The sequence below is a fragment of the Notolepis coatsorum genome (genome assembly GCF_963971535.1).
Source record: "Notolepis coatsorum genome assembly, chromosome: 3".
NCBI classification, from domain to species: domain Eukaryota; kingdom Metazoa; phylum Chordata; class Actinopteri; order Aulopiformes; family Paralepididae; genus Notolepis; species Notolepis coatsorum.
Genome location: NC_140167.1, coordinates 40,713,888 through 40,733,319, shown reverse-complemented (window position 1 = coordinate 40,733,319; position 19,432 = coordinate 40,713,888). Strand labels below are relative to the sequence as shown.

General features: G+C 42.8%; 1 protein-coding gene across 1 annotated transcript in view; it reads right to left on the bottom strand.

Annotated features, from left to right (window-relative positions):
- Positions 1–5,726: 5,726 nt before the first annotated feature.
- prlh2r (prolactin releasing hormone 2 receptor) overlaps positions 5,727–19,432 on the bottom strand; it is a gene marked incomplete at both ends in the record, with an annotated part of 46,557 nt that continues 32,851 nt past the window's right edge. The window contains 2 exons of the mRNA XM_084311178.1: positions 5,727–5,792; positions 7,059–7,129. Coding sequence (XP_084167304.1) covers positions 5,727–5,792; positions 7,059–7,129 — 137 coding nt within the window. The remainder of the gene's footprint in view (positions 5,793–7,058; positions 7,130–19,432) is intronic.

The following is a 19,432-nucleotide window of genomic DNA, read 5'->3' as shown; positions in this document are numbered from 1 at the left end:
AAGAGAATGGACTCTGTTTTGCCCATGTGTAATGATAGTTTGTTGTCGGCGAGCCATATGCAGATTTTGCCTAGTTCCGAGCTGAGGGCTTTTTCAACCTGTAACTTGTTCTTGTCAGAGACCAGCAGGGCTGAGTCGTCCGCAAACAGGAACAAGTTGCAGTCACAAGCTGACGACATGTCATTTGCATAAATTAGGAATAGTAGCGGTCCTAGTATGCTTCCTTGTGGAACACCACAGCTCACTGTGAGGGGGGGGGATAGGGTACCGTTTACTTCCACCATCTGTTCCCTCCCCTCCAGGTAGGATTGTATCCAGCTCACTGATAAACTATCAAAACCAATTGCTTTTAGCTTGTCAATCAGAATGGTGTGATTGACAGTGTCGAAGGCCTTTTGTAGGTCCAGCATGACCATGCCGCAGTATTTGCCCGCGTCCACCTCTTGTTTGATGTGGTCGTTCAAGTAGAGAAGGCATGTGTCAGTGGAGTGGGATGTTCTGAAGCCAGATTGGAATTCGTAGATTAGATTTTTTTCCGCAAGGTACTTTTCGATCTGTTCGTATAATATTTTTTCCATGACTTTCGAGATGGATGTAAGGATAGAAACAGGGCGGTAGTTACCCGGGTCTAATTTGCTGCCCTTTTTGTGCAGGGGTGTTACTCTCGCAATTTTGAAGTCCTTGGGGACGTGTCCCTGTTTTATGGAGAGGTTTATTATGTGTGTGATGACTGGGGTGATGGCTGCTGCTGAGTCTCTGAGGAATTTGGAGGGGATGTTGTCATGGCCAGTGGCCTTGTTTGGTTGGAGGGCGCTCAGTTTTTTGAGTACCTCATCTGTAGTTACTATTTCCAGTTTGAAGTCGTCTTTGTGGACGCCTAGGTTCATGTAGTATGCTACTATGTGTTCTACCCCATACTGCCCTGAGTGGGAGGGTAGTTTGTTTACCAGTGTTGTGGCTATGTTTGTGAAGAAAGTGTTTAAGTAATTGGCTACATCCAGCTTGTCTGTGATGAGCGTGTTGTCCGTCTTTATGTTTATGTTTGAGAACCTGGTTTTGAGTTTTTTACTGCAGCCTAGTTGATTGTTGAGTAATTTCCAAAGTTCACGTGGTTTATTTTTGTTTTCCTCGGTTTTGTCATTGATGAAATTTTTTTTAGCAGTTTTGATCATGGAGTTTACGTCATTTCTTAGTCTGTTTCTTTCTAGTTTGAGTTCAGTCACGTGGTCTTGGAGTTCACTGCTCGTGCTTTTGGTAAGCTTTGACTGACTTTTACGAAACTCAGAGCATTTTTTGTCTCTGGCTTTCATAGCGGTCAGTATTTCAGTGTGCATCCATGGCTCAGCGCGATTTTTTACCCTGGTGGTTCTTAGGGGGGCCATTTTGTTTAGTATTGATGAAAATTTGGTTTTGAAGCCAAGCCAAGTTTCTTCAACCAGTGTACCATTGAGTTCATCTGACCAGTCCAGACTCTCCAGTTCAAGGTTAAAGGCCTCGCTAGAGTAGGTTTTGAGGTCTCTAGATGTGACTGTTTTGTGACAGCCAGCCTTTAGTTTTAGCTTTTTGCGGGTACAGAATATCATGTAATGATCACTTAACCCGCATGCTATAACCCCTTTACTGGAGATCTTGGACTTGTCAGAGGTCAGTATGAGGTCAATGGTAGTCTGAGTTGATTCACATATCCTTGTGGGTTGGGTGATTAGTTGGCTGAGGCCGTGCAGATCACAAAACCTATTGAAGGATTTGAAGACGGGTGCATTTTTTTGTTGCATATCCGTGTTCCAATCCCCAATAAGAATTTTTTCCGCATCCTCAGCTCCAGCTAAGCACACATCCAGAGTATCATAAAAGCCAGTTTGATCTGGCGGTCTGTATATTGTGCCGACTAGAACAGATTTTGCCCTTTCAAATAAAATTTCCACCCATACGGTTTCAATTGTCTCATGATGAAGGTCAGTACGGGTAATGAATTTGGTGTCCTTATGTATGTACATACAAACACCACCTCCATACTGGTTTCTGTCATTACGGACTATGATGTTATGATAACAGTGTACGAGACTCGGACTGTTTCGAAAATTAAAGTAAGAAACCTGATTGTCATTAGTGCACAAAGAACTTGTTAGTTCATTCATACTGATCGGCTGATGTTGACAATAATGCTTGCTGTATATCTGGGTCAGAAAACATGGATTATGACCATCATATGGGCTGACATGTTCCTAACATTGTGATATGAGCTACTCTCTCCGATCATCTTATCCAAGTTATTCAATTGACTATATTCACACGGCAGCCATTCATTTTGCTCTTACGTCATGCTCAGGTTGGGATTCAGGGTGGAAATATTGTCAATGCAGTATCCACCTCCCAACTCCACAGTCCAGTTCAAGATGCTACAGAGTGCCTTTTTCTGTGTCTTGTCCCCTCAAGCCTCCACTCTTCTCAGTCTACCTGCATAATTTATTCACCTCTTTCCATTCGAGATTATTACAATCCGCTACACCTGCCTGGATCAGGACACAAAGGAGACAAAAGCGTCAGCCTCGCAACGACGGAGACGAGAAAGAGAAGTAAAATCATGGCACTCTAATTAATATTTATGAGGCCTCTTCACACTACTGCTCAATGAGCTTATGGATGTTTCTAAATGGTTACAGGAGGTACATCTGTAAGTGGGGAGACGACGAGCAGAGAAGACTTTGAATTAACCAAACATTCTCTCATAACTAAAAATACCTGGTGCACAAACACAGGATGTCTCCCCACCGGTTCAAGCACAAGAAGCTAAAAAGAACCCCCCCCCCCCCTTTTCAGGTGGAGGGAGACATTAGGGCACACCTGGGACCCCTCCCCTCTGATAAGACGAACCAGGTGTGGACAATGCCCAATCAATAGGGCATCGTCAGCCACCTGACTTACCAATTCGCAGACTGCCGATTAGTGAGACAAGTGGCTCCCTCCCACATACCCCCATCACCTCTTTGAGGCCGAGGGCACACCACACCTCCTAGACCTCCTGGGTTGCAGACCTCCTGTTCTGCAGGGGCTGGAACATAGACCTCCTGTTCTGCAGGGGCTGGAACATAGACCCCCTGGGCTGTAGGGGCTAGAACATAGACCCCCTGGGCTGCAGGGGCTGGAACATAGACCTCCTGGGCTGCAGGGGCTGGAACATAGACCCCCTGGGCTGCAGGGGCTGGAACATAGACCTCCTGGGCTGCAGGGGCTGGAACATAGACCTCCTGGGCTGCAGGGGCTGGAACATAGACCTCCTGGGCTGCAGGGGCTGGAACATAGACCTCCTGGGCTGCAGGGGCTGGAACATAGACCTCCTAGGCTGCAGGGGCTGCCAGTATCCAAGTCCTCCCTCCAGTCCACCACACCCCTGGTCCTGTTGTGACTATTTAGTGTATTTATTGTATTGTATTGACTTGTGCATTTTATATTGTATTTTGAATTTGTCTGTTTCTTTGTACTGTGAAGCACTTTGGTGCAACTTCTGTTGGTTTTAAATGTGCTATATAAATAAAGGTTGTTGAAGGCAGAGGTTCTGTGTAGGATTGGTAGTAACTGTCTAACTGCATATATAACTTAATGTCTGAAGGAGTCGACTGAAGGCTTCTTGTCCTCTGCAAAAGCATGCAATTGGTCCACTGATGGATACATCTTGATATTTGTCTAGTTTAGTGTGTTCATTAGATGGGTGAAATCCTCTTTCAGTGCCTCTGTGCCTGTTTTCGTAGGCAGTTAGCCTCTGGTATGCGTGCCATTAGCGTTAGCCACGCTTCTAGGCCTCTTTTCTTTTGGAAAGAATGAAAAAATTAAATAAAATAAAAAATATTATAATTATTTTTTATTTTTATTTTTTTTACTATTCGACTAAGAGGTTGGTTAGTCGACTACGGCTCCTTTCGACCGATTAGTCGACTAATCGACTAATAGGGGTCAGCCCTATTAGAGTCCATGTCTAAATACTGAAATGGATCCTATGTTTAATCCCAGGTTTAAGTACAGAGGTGGGTGATTGTTTAATTCCATGTTTAAGTACAGAGGTGGATGACTTACCATGTTCTCAATGATGTAACTATGTGGGAAAGACCCTGAAACGTTTAGACATGTAAGAATGTAGATCAATGGAAACACCGTGTGATCAAAGACTATCAGTAGGATGCTCAGAAACTGAAAAATTTACAGAGATGCTGTGGGTAGCCTCATTTATTTAACAATGTGTACCCGCCCTGACCAATGGTTTGTAGAAAGTGGATTGGCACAGCATTTGGCTGACCCCATAGAGGAGCATTTGGATTACAGTAAAACATGTTTTTTTGTTATCTTAAAGGTACAGGATATTGTGTGAGTTTGAATACAGACAGCTCACTGGTTTCGTGGGAAAACAAAGAAGCAGCCCACAATGGTACTATCAACTAGTGAAGCCGAATATACGGCTCTAGCTCTGACCATACATGAGTGTGTTTATCCAGAACAACTGTTAGAAGTGATGGAGATAAAATTACGAGTATATTGTTTAATATGTAATAGGTAATTGGAATGTACTCTCTATACCAGATAAGGTGGTTTTTGAAGATGAGGGGCATTTTGTCAACATTAGTTAAAAATGATGGACACTGTTGTTTATGAGGGCAACCAGGGAACCATTGTGATTGCTAGGAACCCAGTGTGTCAACATAGATGTAAACATGCCAATATAGAAAATATCATCTCATCAGATCTGTCATCAGAGAAGAAAGGATGACACCGGTTTACTGTCCAACGGACGACAGAGTAGCAGACACTATGAGGAAACCTGTTCCAAATTAAAATTGAAGGGATTTGCAAGGGTCATGTTTAATGTGAAAGTATTGACTGTCATACCCTGTTGATGTTTTTGGATTATATTATTTCCTTTGTAAAATGTTTTTCCAAGAAGGTATTCAGTATGCTAAACCCTAAGTGGGAGTGTTGAAGGCAGAGGTTCTGTGTAGGATTGGAGTAACTGTCTAACTGCATATATAACCGTTTACACTAGTAACTGTCTAACTGCATATATAACTGTTTCCACTAGAGGGCGTGAAGTATCTTTTGCTTCATTTATATCTAAGTTCCGTTATCGTATAGTCTACTCTTCTCTCTGCATTGTTTGGTATTTCAGATGTTCGGTTCAATTAAGGAAAGAAGCTGACGAGGTGGTCTGAATAAAACAAACTGGTGTGTTTATTTCTATTTCTTAATAAACCACAGCTTATGAATCAAACAAGTACAAGCTCTTTACTTCAATCTAATCGTCTCTTTGGTGTGGCAGTTCTGTCCATGATCTGATCAGCTGGGGCCGATCAGAGCTTTCTTCTCCGGTGCTGGTGTTGTCTCTCGGGTTCCCATGACAACACGCGGCTTCTCTTGTGGTTGGTGGTGGCCAGGGCAACCTTGGGTCTCCGTGTGTCTCAGCGCTCAAGCAAGGAGCGCTTGATTTCGTCTCTCCGTGGCAGGATCTCCTGCTGCGAAGCGATCTTCTGTCATCGTCTGTCTCCGTGGCTCTGTGGGTGTCCGGCTCGGCTCTCAAGTCTCCGGCTACCCCGTCTGTCTCCAGCGATCTCCTCCTCTCCAGGTCTGTCTCAGTCTATCTCCAGGATCTGTGTGTCTCTGTTTCCAGGATCCTCTCTGTCTCCTCGCCTGCCCTTTTTAAATGAGATAGAAAAGACTTTTCCCCTGCCTGTCTGGTGACGTCACTCCCGCAATCGGGCTTCCTTATTGGCCAAATTCTCCTCGCTGAGTGACACGTCAGCCTTGGTCTGCTGACACAACGTTTACACAATAGAATCCGCCGGGCTGTTTTAGCAGTTAGCCATTACCTTATTAGGGGATCCTTTTAATGAGTGACACGTCCTCATGTTCTTCTGACACAATGTTTACACAGTCTAACTTGGGGAGACACAGACTGGCTCTCCGTGCACAGATAATAAAACATGAGCTGTTTCCATCTACAAACACTTTACCATTCTGTAATTGCTTTTTTAGAATACTAAGATAATTCTTTATTGTCTAGACAGTGACTCACCGTCTTGTCTTCAGTTGGGTCCACTTTTTACTTTATTTGATTTTCACAGTGTAGGACAATTTTCTAGTCTCCTTGAAACACCACATTTTGCAAATGGTCTAACCCTTAACCTCTGATATTTACCAATTAAATACATTCTTATTGTTTTACTGTTATCCTTGGTTGTTTTGAACCAGTTTTTAATATCCAGTTACTCAAATTATTAACAGAACACAGCTTTCACAGTTCTGAGTTAGTTTGGTGCTAATCTCAGCTTGTTGTTTCACTTAATTTAATTCCTTCTCTGCCCCTGCTAGGCAGGGCTTAATTTTCTAAATCTTGATGCACTGAACACCTGGTCTCTCTTGGGAGCATACTGAGTCATCTATCTTCCGGCTGAAGGGCTCTGTTTACAGTCCGTTTTACTCGGTTTCCTGACCAGCTGCCATGTCGTAACCTGAAATTGCTTAGCTTAGTGTCAATATGACCTTTGATCTCAACTGTATTTTAAGTTTGGTCTTCCTGTTCTAAGATAATTAGTTCCTCTTTTATCTCTTACCACTTACTTTAAACAACCCTCGCTTCCTGCCTGATGGCTGGGTGAGGGGCGAGCCGATGTCCTCTCAATTCTCCTATCTTTAGGCCTGTAGCCACAGCGATAACTAACATGGGGTTTTCAAATGGCCCTTCTGTCAAATCAGCATTTTGTCTTATCATTTTGTACAGTTTTAGTTGCTATATTTCATGTTTCATTTAGATAAATACACGACAGGCACTCTAGGCGGAGACACTCAGGAACACCGCCAGGTGGCGAGTATAAATAGTGGTGTCTCCTCCCACTTCTTTCTCTTTCCCCCAGTCTCTCAGTGAGAGAAGACCTGTAGTGTTACTGCTCTGCCATGTGAATAATAAACCACGGCAGTTAAGGCTCAAGATAGAAACCATGCCTCTTGACCACATTATTGTCGCCCTATAGCCGAATTCTGTTAACAAAGGTGACCTTGACACCTCAGCCAATTACCTCTGCCAGCTGTCCGTAGAACTCCTCCTCCTCCTCCTCCTCCTCCTCCTCCTCCTCCTCCAGGACATAACCTAGCATAACAGCCAGGAACAAAAATACAAAAACTCACTGAAAAATCCTCAAGAGGCAGAGGCTTACTTTTTAATTAATTGAACATTCTTTAACACTTTAATCGCCATGGGTTAAATTCATAATTTACCATCCCTCGCCAGCTCTATTTGTCTATGGAGAAGTTCCCCTTCTTTGCAGGGCTATAACCTTTTAAATTCTATTGCTAAATTGCCATTATTATGGCCCATACAATGTCCTATATGTATTGTTCAGGGTGTAGCAACGTTAAACTTTTTCATTCACATATTCATACTAAAATATGGTCTAAAGTATAAGTATGTTTTTATCGTTTTCTGCAGCTTTCTTCAGAACGTGATTTATAGCCCTAAATGCATTATATTGATGATCAAATACAGTTTGGTAGGAATCTGTGCGAGATAAAAAATGTCAACTGGACGTGGTTCTAGAAGTTTCTACGCATCATCTGATGATGACCGGATGGGCGGGGGATCGTTTATAATTCCGTGGGCAGCGTTAGATGATTCATCTAGTGTGGGTCATATGTTCATCAGATCAGTTAGTATAGAAGACGTTAGAATATAATGCTGAATCTTACCGTGGCTTCCTCGCGCCGCTGGCAGATGAGCGTGGAACAGAATTTTTTCTATTATGGGATGGAGAAATGCCCGATCCATTTCCAGGTTGTATAATAGTATATACGTCCAAATCATGTTGTTTTTTCAAGTTATTTGCACCGATCGATGTTCACTGTGTCAATACGGAGTCTCTCTAATGATAGCGAGTGCCCGGACCACATATGGATGAGCACTACCGGTTCAAAGGTTAATTTCCGGCTGGCGATCTGCCGATCGGCCACCAGATGGCGCTCTTGAACCGCTAGAGAGTTGAGTGGAGCTTTGCAGTGTGTCTCAGGGCTCCGGAAAGGAAATATGATTTCGATGACAGATTTTTGAAATATTGACATCAAAGACGAGTTACGGCGTCTTCGGCAGAATGAGCATGGCTAGGAATGACGTGTAAACTCGTCCACGGCGATCATAGTGTTAATAACTGAAAATACCTGTTATACAAACTCCCAGGATGTGTAAACTTGAGAGTTCACACGCTAAACCTGTTCAGATGAGGACCGGTGCTATTCAGATAAGAACCATATAAAAAAAGGAAGATACTGGAACACACGGATCATCTTTAGAAATATATTGAATAGGGTGCAAACAAATTCATTAACAATCACTCTGAAGAAGACACGTTTGTGTTAAAACGTTCGTGAATTTGTTTGCACCCTATTAAATATTTTTCGAAAGATGATCCGTGTGTACCTTCCTTTTTGCTCACAGGATGTCTCTCAGCCAGTTCAAGCACCAAAAGCAACTGAAAAGTCCCTTTTCAGGTTGAAGGAAACAATGGGGCCCACCTGGGACTCCTCCCCTCTGATGAGACGCACCAGGTGTGGACAATGGGCATTGTCAGCCACGTGTCTCACCAATTACAGACAAGTGGATCTCTCCCAAGGCTGAATTTCTGTTTACAGCTGTACTTGTGTGTGTATGTCGGTCTGTCTGTCTGTCTCCATGTCCTCTTTCTATGTCTGGATCTGTGTTTGAGTATTTCTGGTACTGGAATACAATACAGACCTTTATGCTTAGAATTTTATTCACAAAATAATCAGAAGAACAGTAAATACCTAATGATGTTTGATGATGTGATAATATGTGTTTGTAGACTTATTTATTTACTCTCATCACAAAGCCTTTGCGTATACCATAGTTTAGGTCCTGGTCAATATTTAATATCTAAGCATGAAAATCAAAGAGCATCGTCTGTGACACGGTTAATAAAAACACATTGTCATTCAGCACATGTCTGGGGAACTTCCGGTGAAATGGTCTTTGCTGTGTTTTTCCTTCAAGCGTCATTAGAGCTAACAACAGATGTGTGCATAGTGGGGGAAGGGAGTGACCAATTACAGTAATCCAATTACTAAAACTAGTAATTGTAATCGGTTACAGTTACTGGAAAAAACACAGTAATCACATTGCAGATATAGGTTATTACTATGGTATATTGACTTGAGCAGACTGTTAGATCAACCCTGAAACTGCAAATATCTGTTATAATAGTTAAAGGGGCTATGTACTATAAATGTCATTTTTCAGTCTCTAGCATTGTATTATAGTAATAGGAGTTCGTATCAATGTGTTTTAGTGTCTAAATACCATATTGGCGGATTGCTCTGTTTCAGCTCAGCCCCTTTCCTCCTCCAGTAAATCAGGCCATTTTGATTTAAACGGCCGATATACGTCATACGGCCGCTGGGTGATGCGATTGGCTCTGTGGTTGGAGCTAATGCCCGCCCCCACTCTACCTAGACTAGACAGCGAGTGGAGGAAGCCACTTCCTCAGCTGCAAGGCGGAGTGGGGTCTGTGCGCTCTGGAGGGAGAGAAAGGAAGAGAGAGGGAGAGAGAGATGGAGAGAGAGGGGGCACTTGGGGGGGGGGTACCTGCCGGCCGGGCGCCACACACCCCCACCCCCTCCCTCTCTCTCTCTCTCTCTCTCTCTCTCTCTCTCTCTCTCTCTCTCTCTCTCTCTCTCTCTCTCTCTCTCTCTCTCTCTCTCTCTCTGCCGCGCGCGGACTCATCAACGAGAGGGTGAGAAAGGAAGAGAGAGGGAGAGAGGGGACCTTGTCAATAACGGCCTCTTTTTTCTCTCTCTCTCTCTCTCTCTCTCTCTCTCCCACCCCCTCCCTCTCTCTCTCTCTCTCTCTCTCTGCCGCGCGCGGACTCATCACCGAGAGGGAGAGAAAGGAAGAGAGAGGGAGAGAGGGGGCCTTGTCAATAACGGCCTCTTTTTTTTTCTCTCTCTCTCTCTCTCTCTCTCTCTCTCTCTCTCTCTCTCTCTCTCTCTCTCTCTCTCTCTCTCTCTCTCTCTCTCTTCCCCCCCTCCCTCCCTCCCTCTACCAGTGCAGACTGTGGACTGACTGTCACTCAAAGTGCTTATGGGCGGAGCCAGGCCATAACAGCCTGATTTCTTGAGGCTGAAAAATGATAGTTTTGAGTACTTGATTAGAAATATAAAACAATGCATTTTATTTGAAAAAAACCTTACAAATGTCTTCAATAGACTAACAGGAATTGTGTAAAGTTGCCCAAATAGTGCTAGGAATAGCAGTACATAGCCCCTTTAATTCAAATAATCGCATGTAGGAATGACTGAATTGCACTGCGTTTTTATGTTGGTAACTGATCGCTATCAATCATCTGTGGCATTTGTGAAGTGCAATAGTGGTACATTCTGGACTGCCAGCCGGGCTTCCGGCTTTTCAGAAGATGTAAGGATGAGAGGGAACGTTTCGTTTAGCTGCAGGGAGGTTTTTTCGTGTTTTTATGTACAGCGGCTGCGTTTGAACGTGCGTTATGCGTCTGGTACATTCATGCTCCGTCGAAAGTCGTTTCCTCAAGCGGCGAGTAGATGGACGTGTAAAATGTCTGGCATAACGGCAGTGGAAAATTTCCAGGCTTCATTCCAGCACGCTACACGATGGCACGAAATAAGCATGGGTAAGGAGTTTTGGCTCACATATATGGCAGATCGTTACAGTCGTGGAGGTCCCAAATAGTTTAAAGAGATGTAGACGAATGAGAGCCTCCTTTGGGCTGAGTGTGTACAGAGCTTATTATGAGTTTCGTCCAGGCCTAGCCGATACCCGGCGTGTTTGTGGGTGGGGATATTTTGCACTGGAGTAACAGCTGTTCCTGTTCTACCTCGGTCCGGCCATTTAGCGCTGGGTTGGGGACGGGATTGATTATGCCTGCTAGCCGTGAGACAGTTAGTTTAGATAAGGCAATATTCGGAAATATCCCAGAAGAAGCCTGCTCGCCTGAGGCATCTACATCGCTGTTTCGGCGCACGACTTAAGTAAATTAAGCTCTTATAACGATCGTTTAGTTTAGACCGTAGATGTTTGTTGCACGTAATGTGATGAGAATGCACTTAGGGCGGTAAGAATGTGTATATCGAAAGTGTTCAAAAAAGTACTGTTACGTGGCGAGGCTAATGGCTAAGCTAGGCTAATGGCTAAAGCTAACGGCTGAGCTAACGGCTGGCTATTAAGGTCAAGCTAGTATCTTCACATCCGTTGACAACAAGCCTTTGAACCGGAAGTCGTTCTAAGCTAAGCTAGGCTACCTATGCTAAGCTAAGCTAACAGGGCTATTGAGCTAACTGTGCTAACAATGCTGGTGTGCAGGGTATGGATGATTCTTTTCATGTTGTATGAACATACGTTATTATATTTTGTACTACGTGTGACGTAGGGTTGCGTTATACTGGAGACAGTTGACATTGTTTTGTGTAAAGTCTGTAGCATTATGCAACTTGTGACCGCCAGCGGCGGGATAGCAGAGAACGACTTCCGTATTGACAGGAAGCGTCATAGCAGCCATTGTTGGACACGTGACTGGATTTTTGACAGGAAGCCCCGTAGCGGCCATTTTAGTTAGTTAGTTTTTTATCGTCTTGTTCCGTTGTCTAATGGCGGAGGGAGAGAAATGTGTGCAGCTCTGGTTAACGAGATTGGTAAGTGGTTTGTATTTTTGCTTTGTGTTGTAAACAATGATCTGGGAGTGGTTTTGGTTGTGTTACTACAAGTTTGTGTAGCAAAAGGGGGAGTGTGTACAGCATGTGATGATTAGATTATGGGAGATAATCAGGGGGGAGGAATTCAATAAGGGTTTAGGCTGCAGACAAATGCAGTGAGTCTATTAAGGTGAAATGATTTAATAAATACATGAGCCTGTATCTAGTTAAGACTCACGACTTAGCTACTCTGGGTAAATGTATCATTAATAATAGGAACATATATACATTGGACCTGTAAACTAGGCAATATTATGTTACACAAGTGTGTATCTTGACCAAGTGGGGTGTGAGAGAAGCTACAGGCTGAGTTAGGAAAGCGCTCTACACTGAAAAGGACATATTGCTTGCATTATATTTAATTAAAGGGGCTATGTATTGCTATTCCTAGCACTATTTGGGCAACTTTACACAATTCCTGTTAGTCTATTGAAGACATTTGTAAGGTTTTTTTTCAAAAAAATTCATTGTTTTATATTTCTAATCAAGTACTCAAAACCATCATTTTTCAGCCTCAAGAAATCAGGCTGTTATGGCCTGGCTCCGCCCATAAGCACTTTGAGTGACAGTCAGTCCACAGTCTGCACTGGTAGAGGGAGGGAGGGAGGGGGGGGGAAGAGAGAGAGAGAGAGAGAGAGAGAGAGAGAGAGAGAGAGAGAGAGGAGAGAGAGAGAGAGAAAAAGACAGGCAATGCCCCCTCTCTCCCTCCCTCCCTCTCTCTTCCTTTCTCTCCTTTCTCTCCCTCTCGGCTCTCTCTTCCTTTCTCTCCCTCCAAAGCGCACGGCCCCGCAGCTCCACTCGCTGATGAGACGCGGCAGCTTGTGTTTTTTTTTTTTCCTTTCTTTCAATCTCCCGTGTGGCGCGCGGCCGGCAGGTACCCCCCCCCCAAGTGCCCCCTCTCTCTCCCTCCCTCCCTCTCTCTTCCTTTCTCTCCTTTCTCTCCCACTCGGCTCTCGGTGATGAGACAGGGCAGCTTGTGTTTTTTTTTCTTTTCTTTCTTTCAATCTCCCGTGTGGCGCGCGGCCGGCAGGTACCCCCCCCCCCAAGTGCCCCCTCTCTCTCCCTCCCTCCCTCTCTCTTCCTTTCTCTCCTTTCTCTCCCACTCGGCTCTCGGTGATGAGACGGGGCAGCTTGTGTTTTTTTTTTCTTTTCTTTCTTTCAATCTCCCGTGTGGCGCGCGGCCGGCAGGTACCCCCCCCCAAAGTGCCCCCTCTCTCTCCCTCCCTCCCTCTCTCTTCCTTTCTCTCCTTTCTCTCCCTCTCGGCTCTCTCTTCCTTTCTCTCCCTCCAAAGCGCACGGCCCCGCAGCTCCACTCGCTGTCTAGTCTAGGTAGAATGGGGGCGGGCATTAGCTCCAACCACAGAGCCAATGGCATCACTGTGCGCTACCCAGCGGCTGTATGACGCGTATTGGCTGTTCAAAAAAAATATGACCTGATTTACTAGACCAGGAAAGGGGCTGGGCTGAATCTGAGCAATCCGCCAATATGGTATTTAGACCCTAAAACACATTGATACGAACTCCTATTACTATAATACAATGCTAGAGACTGAAAATGACATTTATAATACATAGCCCCTTTAATACATTTGCAGTACAATCACATGTCACATATGTACAGAGTTAACATTCCCAGAAAATCCTGTTTACAATTTTTTTAGTCTTAGCATGTTGGAACTAACCACTAATAATGTTTTATTTCTGACGAGTGGCGTTTGAGAAAATGCTTATATTTGTAGTATGCATGAATATTGTTGTGTCATATTGCAAATTTTAAATCTGTTTAGAGTGCAATTGTTTTGAGATTGTGTTTATGCTTGTTTTAGATTGTTAAATCTTTAATACACAATTGGTTTACATAGGCTGATGTTTTATATTAGGATTGGTTGCAAGTCCTTGAATCATAATAGGATAATTTAATGATGGGGGCTTGTTTATATGATTTTAATGATTAAATGATTGTGTTTACAGTAGTTGAAATGATGTGCTATTCATTCCATAGTTTCTCTATGTTTAAGATTGTAATGTACTGTCTGTGACTAGAGAACAGGCAAATATGTGTTAATTTACCTCTGGGGGAGGGGAGATTAGCCTTCCCCCTAGAAGTGTAGGAATGTGTGATTACTCAAACCTGAGGGCGGCTTGCCTCTGGGGGGATGAAATGTGTGTATAACCCTTTGTTGATTACAGGAAATGATAGGGCCTTGTATGCCCAAGGGCTAACAGGGCCTCAGGGGACACTGTATGCATAGGTCGCGAAGGGGGATGGTAAACAGATGCGGTTTATGACGGTATGCAGAGAAGCAGAGAGTAGAATGGGTTTTATGCCAAGGGGGGATGGTAAACCTGTTGTTTATGATCGCTGTTACACTCAGGGAAGGAACCTAGTCTATCTTTACAACAGGAAGACAGGTCAAGAGTGGTAATTGCAGAGAGCAGTTGGAGAAAAGGGAACAATAGGGCTATTTACAAACAGAGAGACGAGACGTGAGCATGCTGGCCATAGAGGGTGGCAGGAAGTGGAGACAGTTGGCGACTAATTAAGGAGGAACAGCTGAGGGAGGAGTGAGCAAAGTAATTAGAATAGGAGCCAGTTCAGACGCAGTTATGACATTGAATGACTAACTATTTGATTAGTAGGAATAGCGTTAGGCTCTCAGGACACTGGGTATGTTTTGAGGTTCTATCGTTGAGGGGGTTCCCAGACTTCCTCTGGATGTTAGGTGTAGAAAATACAGTGAGAACTGTATGGTATAAGAAAGGAAAGTGTGCACTGAATTAGCAAGAAAGCTGCGAGCAGGAAGGAAGGGAAACTAACAACTTGTCTGTAGACCTGAATGATGATTAATGAGTTATGTTGTGTTGTGTGTTGAATGATGGTTTTTGATGCAGGAGTGAAGCAGGCGTGAATGTTTTTTTCTTTGTGAATGTTTCACTAAAGTAAATCTGTGGATGATTGTGTGCCAGGTGTTTTTTTCTTTCTTTCAGTGGGTGATTGAGGCTGGGAGATATTGAATGAGAGGGTTTGTTTGGTTTCATATCATTTGTTTGGAGGAGTTTATTTTATTACTTTCATTTGATTTGATTTCTTTTGAATGTTTTGTATGGATGAGGTATTGAATTAAACATTTTAGATTTCTTTTCTGTTTTAATCTTTGATTGTGTGGACTGAAATGCGTTTGAATGGAGCCTGTAGACTGCAGTAGAATAGAGACTACTGGAATCAGAGGTGTCAGATTAGGGCATGACTGATTGTTCCATTTGAGTGAGGTGTGGAGTGTGTGTGTGAGAGAATTGCAGCAGGAGGGATAAGGATGAGTGCATGTGATGTTTGGAGCTTGTTATTTTTATTACTTTAATGTTTTTAAATATGCGTGGATATTTCATGAGTGTGGATGCCACAACAGAGTGGTGTCTGTTTATTGGAGTGTATGACTTTGTTTAAATTCCTTTTTCTTTTGTGTTTAAAATCTATTTTTTCATGGTCTGGGTGAGAGGGGAGAGAACTGGTGAAGGCTGAAAGACGTCAGAACAGGATGTCGAAAAAGCTAAGTAGTTCCGTCACATTTGTGTGGATTATCAAGATGGCTTCTCAAACAAGTATGTTGAAATATTGTGTAAAAGAATTTGCATTGTGCTTTGTCTCTTCACAGCTCAGTCGAGGGGGGGAATGCAGATCAACTCAGAGGACGCATGGAATACATCACATTAGAATATGTGGCACGGTAACGTAGAACTTCAATGTCTCCCTGCTTCTCTTCAGTCCAATGGTGGGCAATTACCAAATTGTGGTGAGAGGATTCTTGTATGCATTTGCCCCCGCCCGCTACAGAACCCCATAAAGGGGGGGGGGGGGGCAGGTTGTAATAACTGAACAGATGTGGTTTGGAGAAATTTCCAGGCTAAAAGAATCGTCTGACGACAGGTTGTCATGGGATAATAGATGACTAGACCTGGGGCATGTGACCTGGCCTGAAACATGGCTGCAGCCGTTGGCTGCTAGGCACTAAGGAGGGGGGGGCGGAGCCGGTCTGAGGGCTGAGCAGGAAATGTGTGGACAAGATTATCTGAGGTATTATGATGTTTGGTTGGACTGTAGGGAACAGGGAATTGACTGAACAGATACTGTTGGTCTTTGTTTTGTGCACATGTGATTTGATAGAAGGCACAGACAAAGGGCGGATAGATTAACACAACGCAGGGTAAGAACATACACCTCGATTAGGGTCAAAGTGAGGATAGATAGTGAAACATTTTTCTCGTGGGAGTGTCTGCTCTCCCCGCCCGGACTGAAGCTGTGGGAACCAAGGTGGTAAGGTTATGACCATTATGTGGTCATAAAGGGGGGAGTATAGATGGGAGAGCCAATTGATGAACTATGCAAGATGTGATTGAACTATTGTTTAAGAAAGAATTAAGGCGAGACACTGCAGGTGAATAGTCAAATATACTTTTTTTGTTGATTTTGAGATTTTGTTATATTTTGCTTCCTAAACATGTCTTCTATGAAACTAGTGACAATAAAACGTCAATAACACACATTTAGTTGTTTATTTTACATCATTTTGCCTTATTGCATCCATAAATTTGCACATATTTAATGGGGAAGTGCCTCATTTGCATATATAAACATACATTTCAGAAAACTTGCAATATATTTTTTCTTAGTTTATATGTACATAACAAATTGGGAAAGTTTCATAGTGATATCTATTCAAATATGTTTTGCCTATTAGGGGGTACTACACTGTACTACACTGTTTGTAGCCTGTGTGTAGTTCTGTTCAGTTCAATAACATCATTATTATTATTATTATTCAGTTATCAGGCATGTGTTTAGGTTGTCTATTACTAATGGTTTGATTAGGTATTGTGTTTGTAAATATCTGTTTAAAAAAAAAAGTATGGCATTTTACAATACAGAACTTTGAAGGCGTTTTCCCAAAAATGAGTTTTAAGAGTTTTTCCTCATACTCTGAGCCAGAAATCTCCACTTCAGTAGCACTCACATACACCAAACAGAAGGGTTTGTTGATATCGCATTCATACCCTGATTTATATCACATTTATTCCTAAAAACATGGCGAAATATGGAATTTTACCATAAAAATGGACTGAATGGAGTATTTTCTGATTTATGGAGTGATACAAAGAGATATCCAAAATCCCCTCAGTAATAACCTTTGGCTCTAATATGTCAACAAAATGAAACTATAATTTTGAAAATGGCTTTATCCAATGTTCAGATTTCTGTCCTGGAATTATATGCAAATGTGTGCATATTTAAGTAGAGCATGCCTCATTTGCATATTTAAACATACAATTTCAGAAAACTTGTAATACAAAAAAGTATTGTCTTAATATAATACAAATGTGGTCAGCGTTAGAACAAAGGGAGTAAAAGGTCACACCCCACTGGGAGCAGAGGACAGCTGGTCTGAACAGAGGGCAGACCAGCACAGACTTGCTAACAGAAGAATGTACTTACAGGATGTTAGACTGGAACTAATAATAACTATATCATATTAATCTATCTGAGGTATTAGAGCAAATTAGATTTGAATATCATTTAGAAATCTCAAACTGGTTATGAAGGTTTAGTCTGATAAAATACACGTATCAAGTTATTCTTTATCACTGTTTGATATCAAAATGTAAGCCAAAAGTAAAACTGTGATAATATTAGAAGTGTATAAATTCATATACACAGGAGATACATCTTGTAAATGCTTATTGGGACATGCCTCTGTGAAGAAAAGGCCACAGCAAAGGAGGGGGCCAAAAAGCACCCTCCTCTGTTTACTAAAGGACAAAACACCCGAGAAGACACCGACGGGGGCCATGAGCCCCCCTCTGATGCAGGAACAGGCCCACACACGGACAGGAGATCGATTGGGGACAGCCCCCACAGAAGACAGCTGATTGGAACAACTCCATATTTGAATATGAGATTGGTTAAACCCAGGCTAAGAATGTGCTAGGATTGGTGGAAATTATAGTATTTAAGAGCGAACACAGTGTTAATTCAGGAGCCCAGACAACCCAGGTCTGCGGCTCCCGCCCCCATCCAGAGAATGCTGTTTGCTGATTATACGTGAGTAAATCATGGACCCATGGTTGGTTAGAGTAACATGTAAAGATGCCTATCTTAAAAACCAGGTTTACTCATGTGTAAAATGCTCAGTAGATTCTCTATTTTCATTGATGTTAACATGACTGTTGTATGTACATGTTGGGGTTTGATGTGCAAACCTTATTAATCCTTTGTACAAACATATGTTAATGTACTCTGAATAATCCTTGTATGAAAAAGCAACCTTCTAATTCACTCTGAGCCCCGAGGCAAAATAAATGAGTTTGAACCATAGTTCCTCTTTTGCCTGGCCTAAACAGTTATTTTCTCCACTCAGTGGAGAAAGACCATTTGAATCATGATGACCTTCTTTCCTCCTTTCAGATAGCAATCGCATTGTACTGCAAATCACCTTAGATATTGATTAAGAATATACCACATATTACTTAACTCAAAGATGTGTTTGAAGGGAAAACAATAATTATGTAAAATCAAATCTATTAGAAAACAGGCACAGGTAGCAATGACAGGGTCCACGCAAATGGCTTGGTTTTAGAAGCATAGGAAGGATCTTAGAAAGCATAGGAAGGATGTTAGGAAGCACAGGAAGGATGTTAGGAAGCATATGAAGGATGTTAGGAAGCACAGGAAGGATGTTAGGAAGCATAGGAAGGATGTTAGGAAGCACAGGAAGGATGTTAGGAAGCACAGGAAGGATGTTAGGAAGCACAGGAAGAGTGATAGGAAGCATAGGAATGATGTTAGGAAGCACAGGAAGGATGTTAGGAAGCATAGGAAGGATGTTAGGAAGCACAGGAAGAGTGATAGGAAGCATAGGAAGGATGTTAGGAAGCACAGGAAGAGTGATAGGAAGCATAGGAAGGATGTTAGGAAGCATAGGAATGATGTTAGGAAGCATAGGAAGGGTGTTAGGAAGCACAGGAAGGATCTTAGGAAGCATAGGAAGGATGTTAGGAAGCACAGGAAGGATGTTAGGAAGCATAGGAAGGATGTTAGGAAGCACAGGAAGGATGTTAGGAAGCACAGGAAGGATGTTAGGAAGCACAGGAAGAGTGATAGGAAGCATAGGAATGATGTTAGGAAGCACAGGAAGGATGTTAGGAAGCATAGGAAGGATTTTAGGAAGCACAGGAAGAGTGATAGGAAGCATAGGAAGGATGTTAGGAAGCATAGGAATGATGTTAGGAAGCATAGGACGGGTGTTAGGAAGCACAGGAAGGATCTTAGGAAGCATAGGAAGGATGTTAGGAAGCATAGGAAAGATGTTAGGAAGCATAGGAAATATGTTAGGAAGTATAGGAAGAGTGATAGGAAGCATGGGAAGGATGTTAGGAAGCATATAAAGCATGTTTCTGAGACACAGAAGAAGAAGAAGAAGAAGAAGAAGAAGAAGAAGAAGAAGAAGAAGAAGAAGAAGAAGAAGAAGAAGAAGAAGAAGAAGAAGAAGAAGAAGAAGAAGAAGAAGAAGAAGAAGAAGAAGAAGAAGAAGAAGAAGAAGGAGAAGAAGAAGAAGAAGAAGAAGAAGAAGAAGAAGAAGAAGAAGAAGAAGAAGAAGAAGAAGAAGAAGAAGAA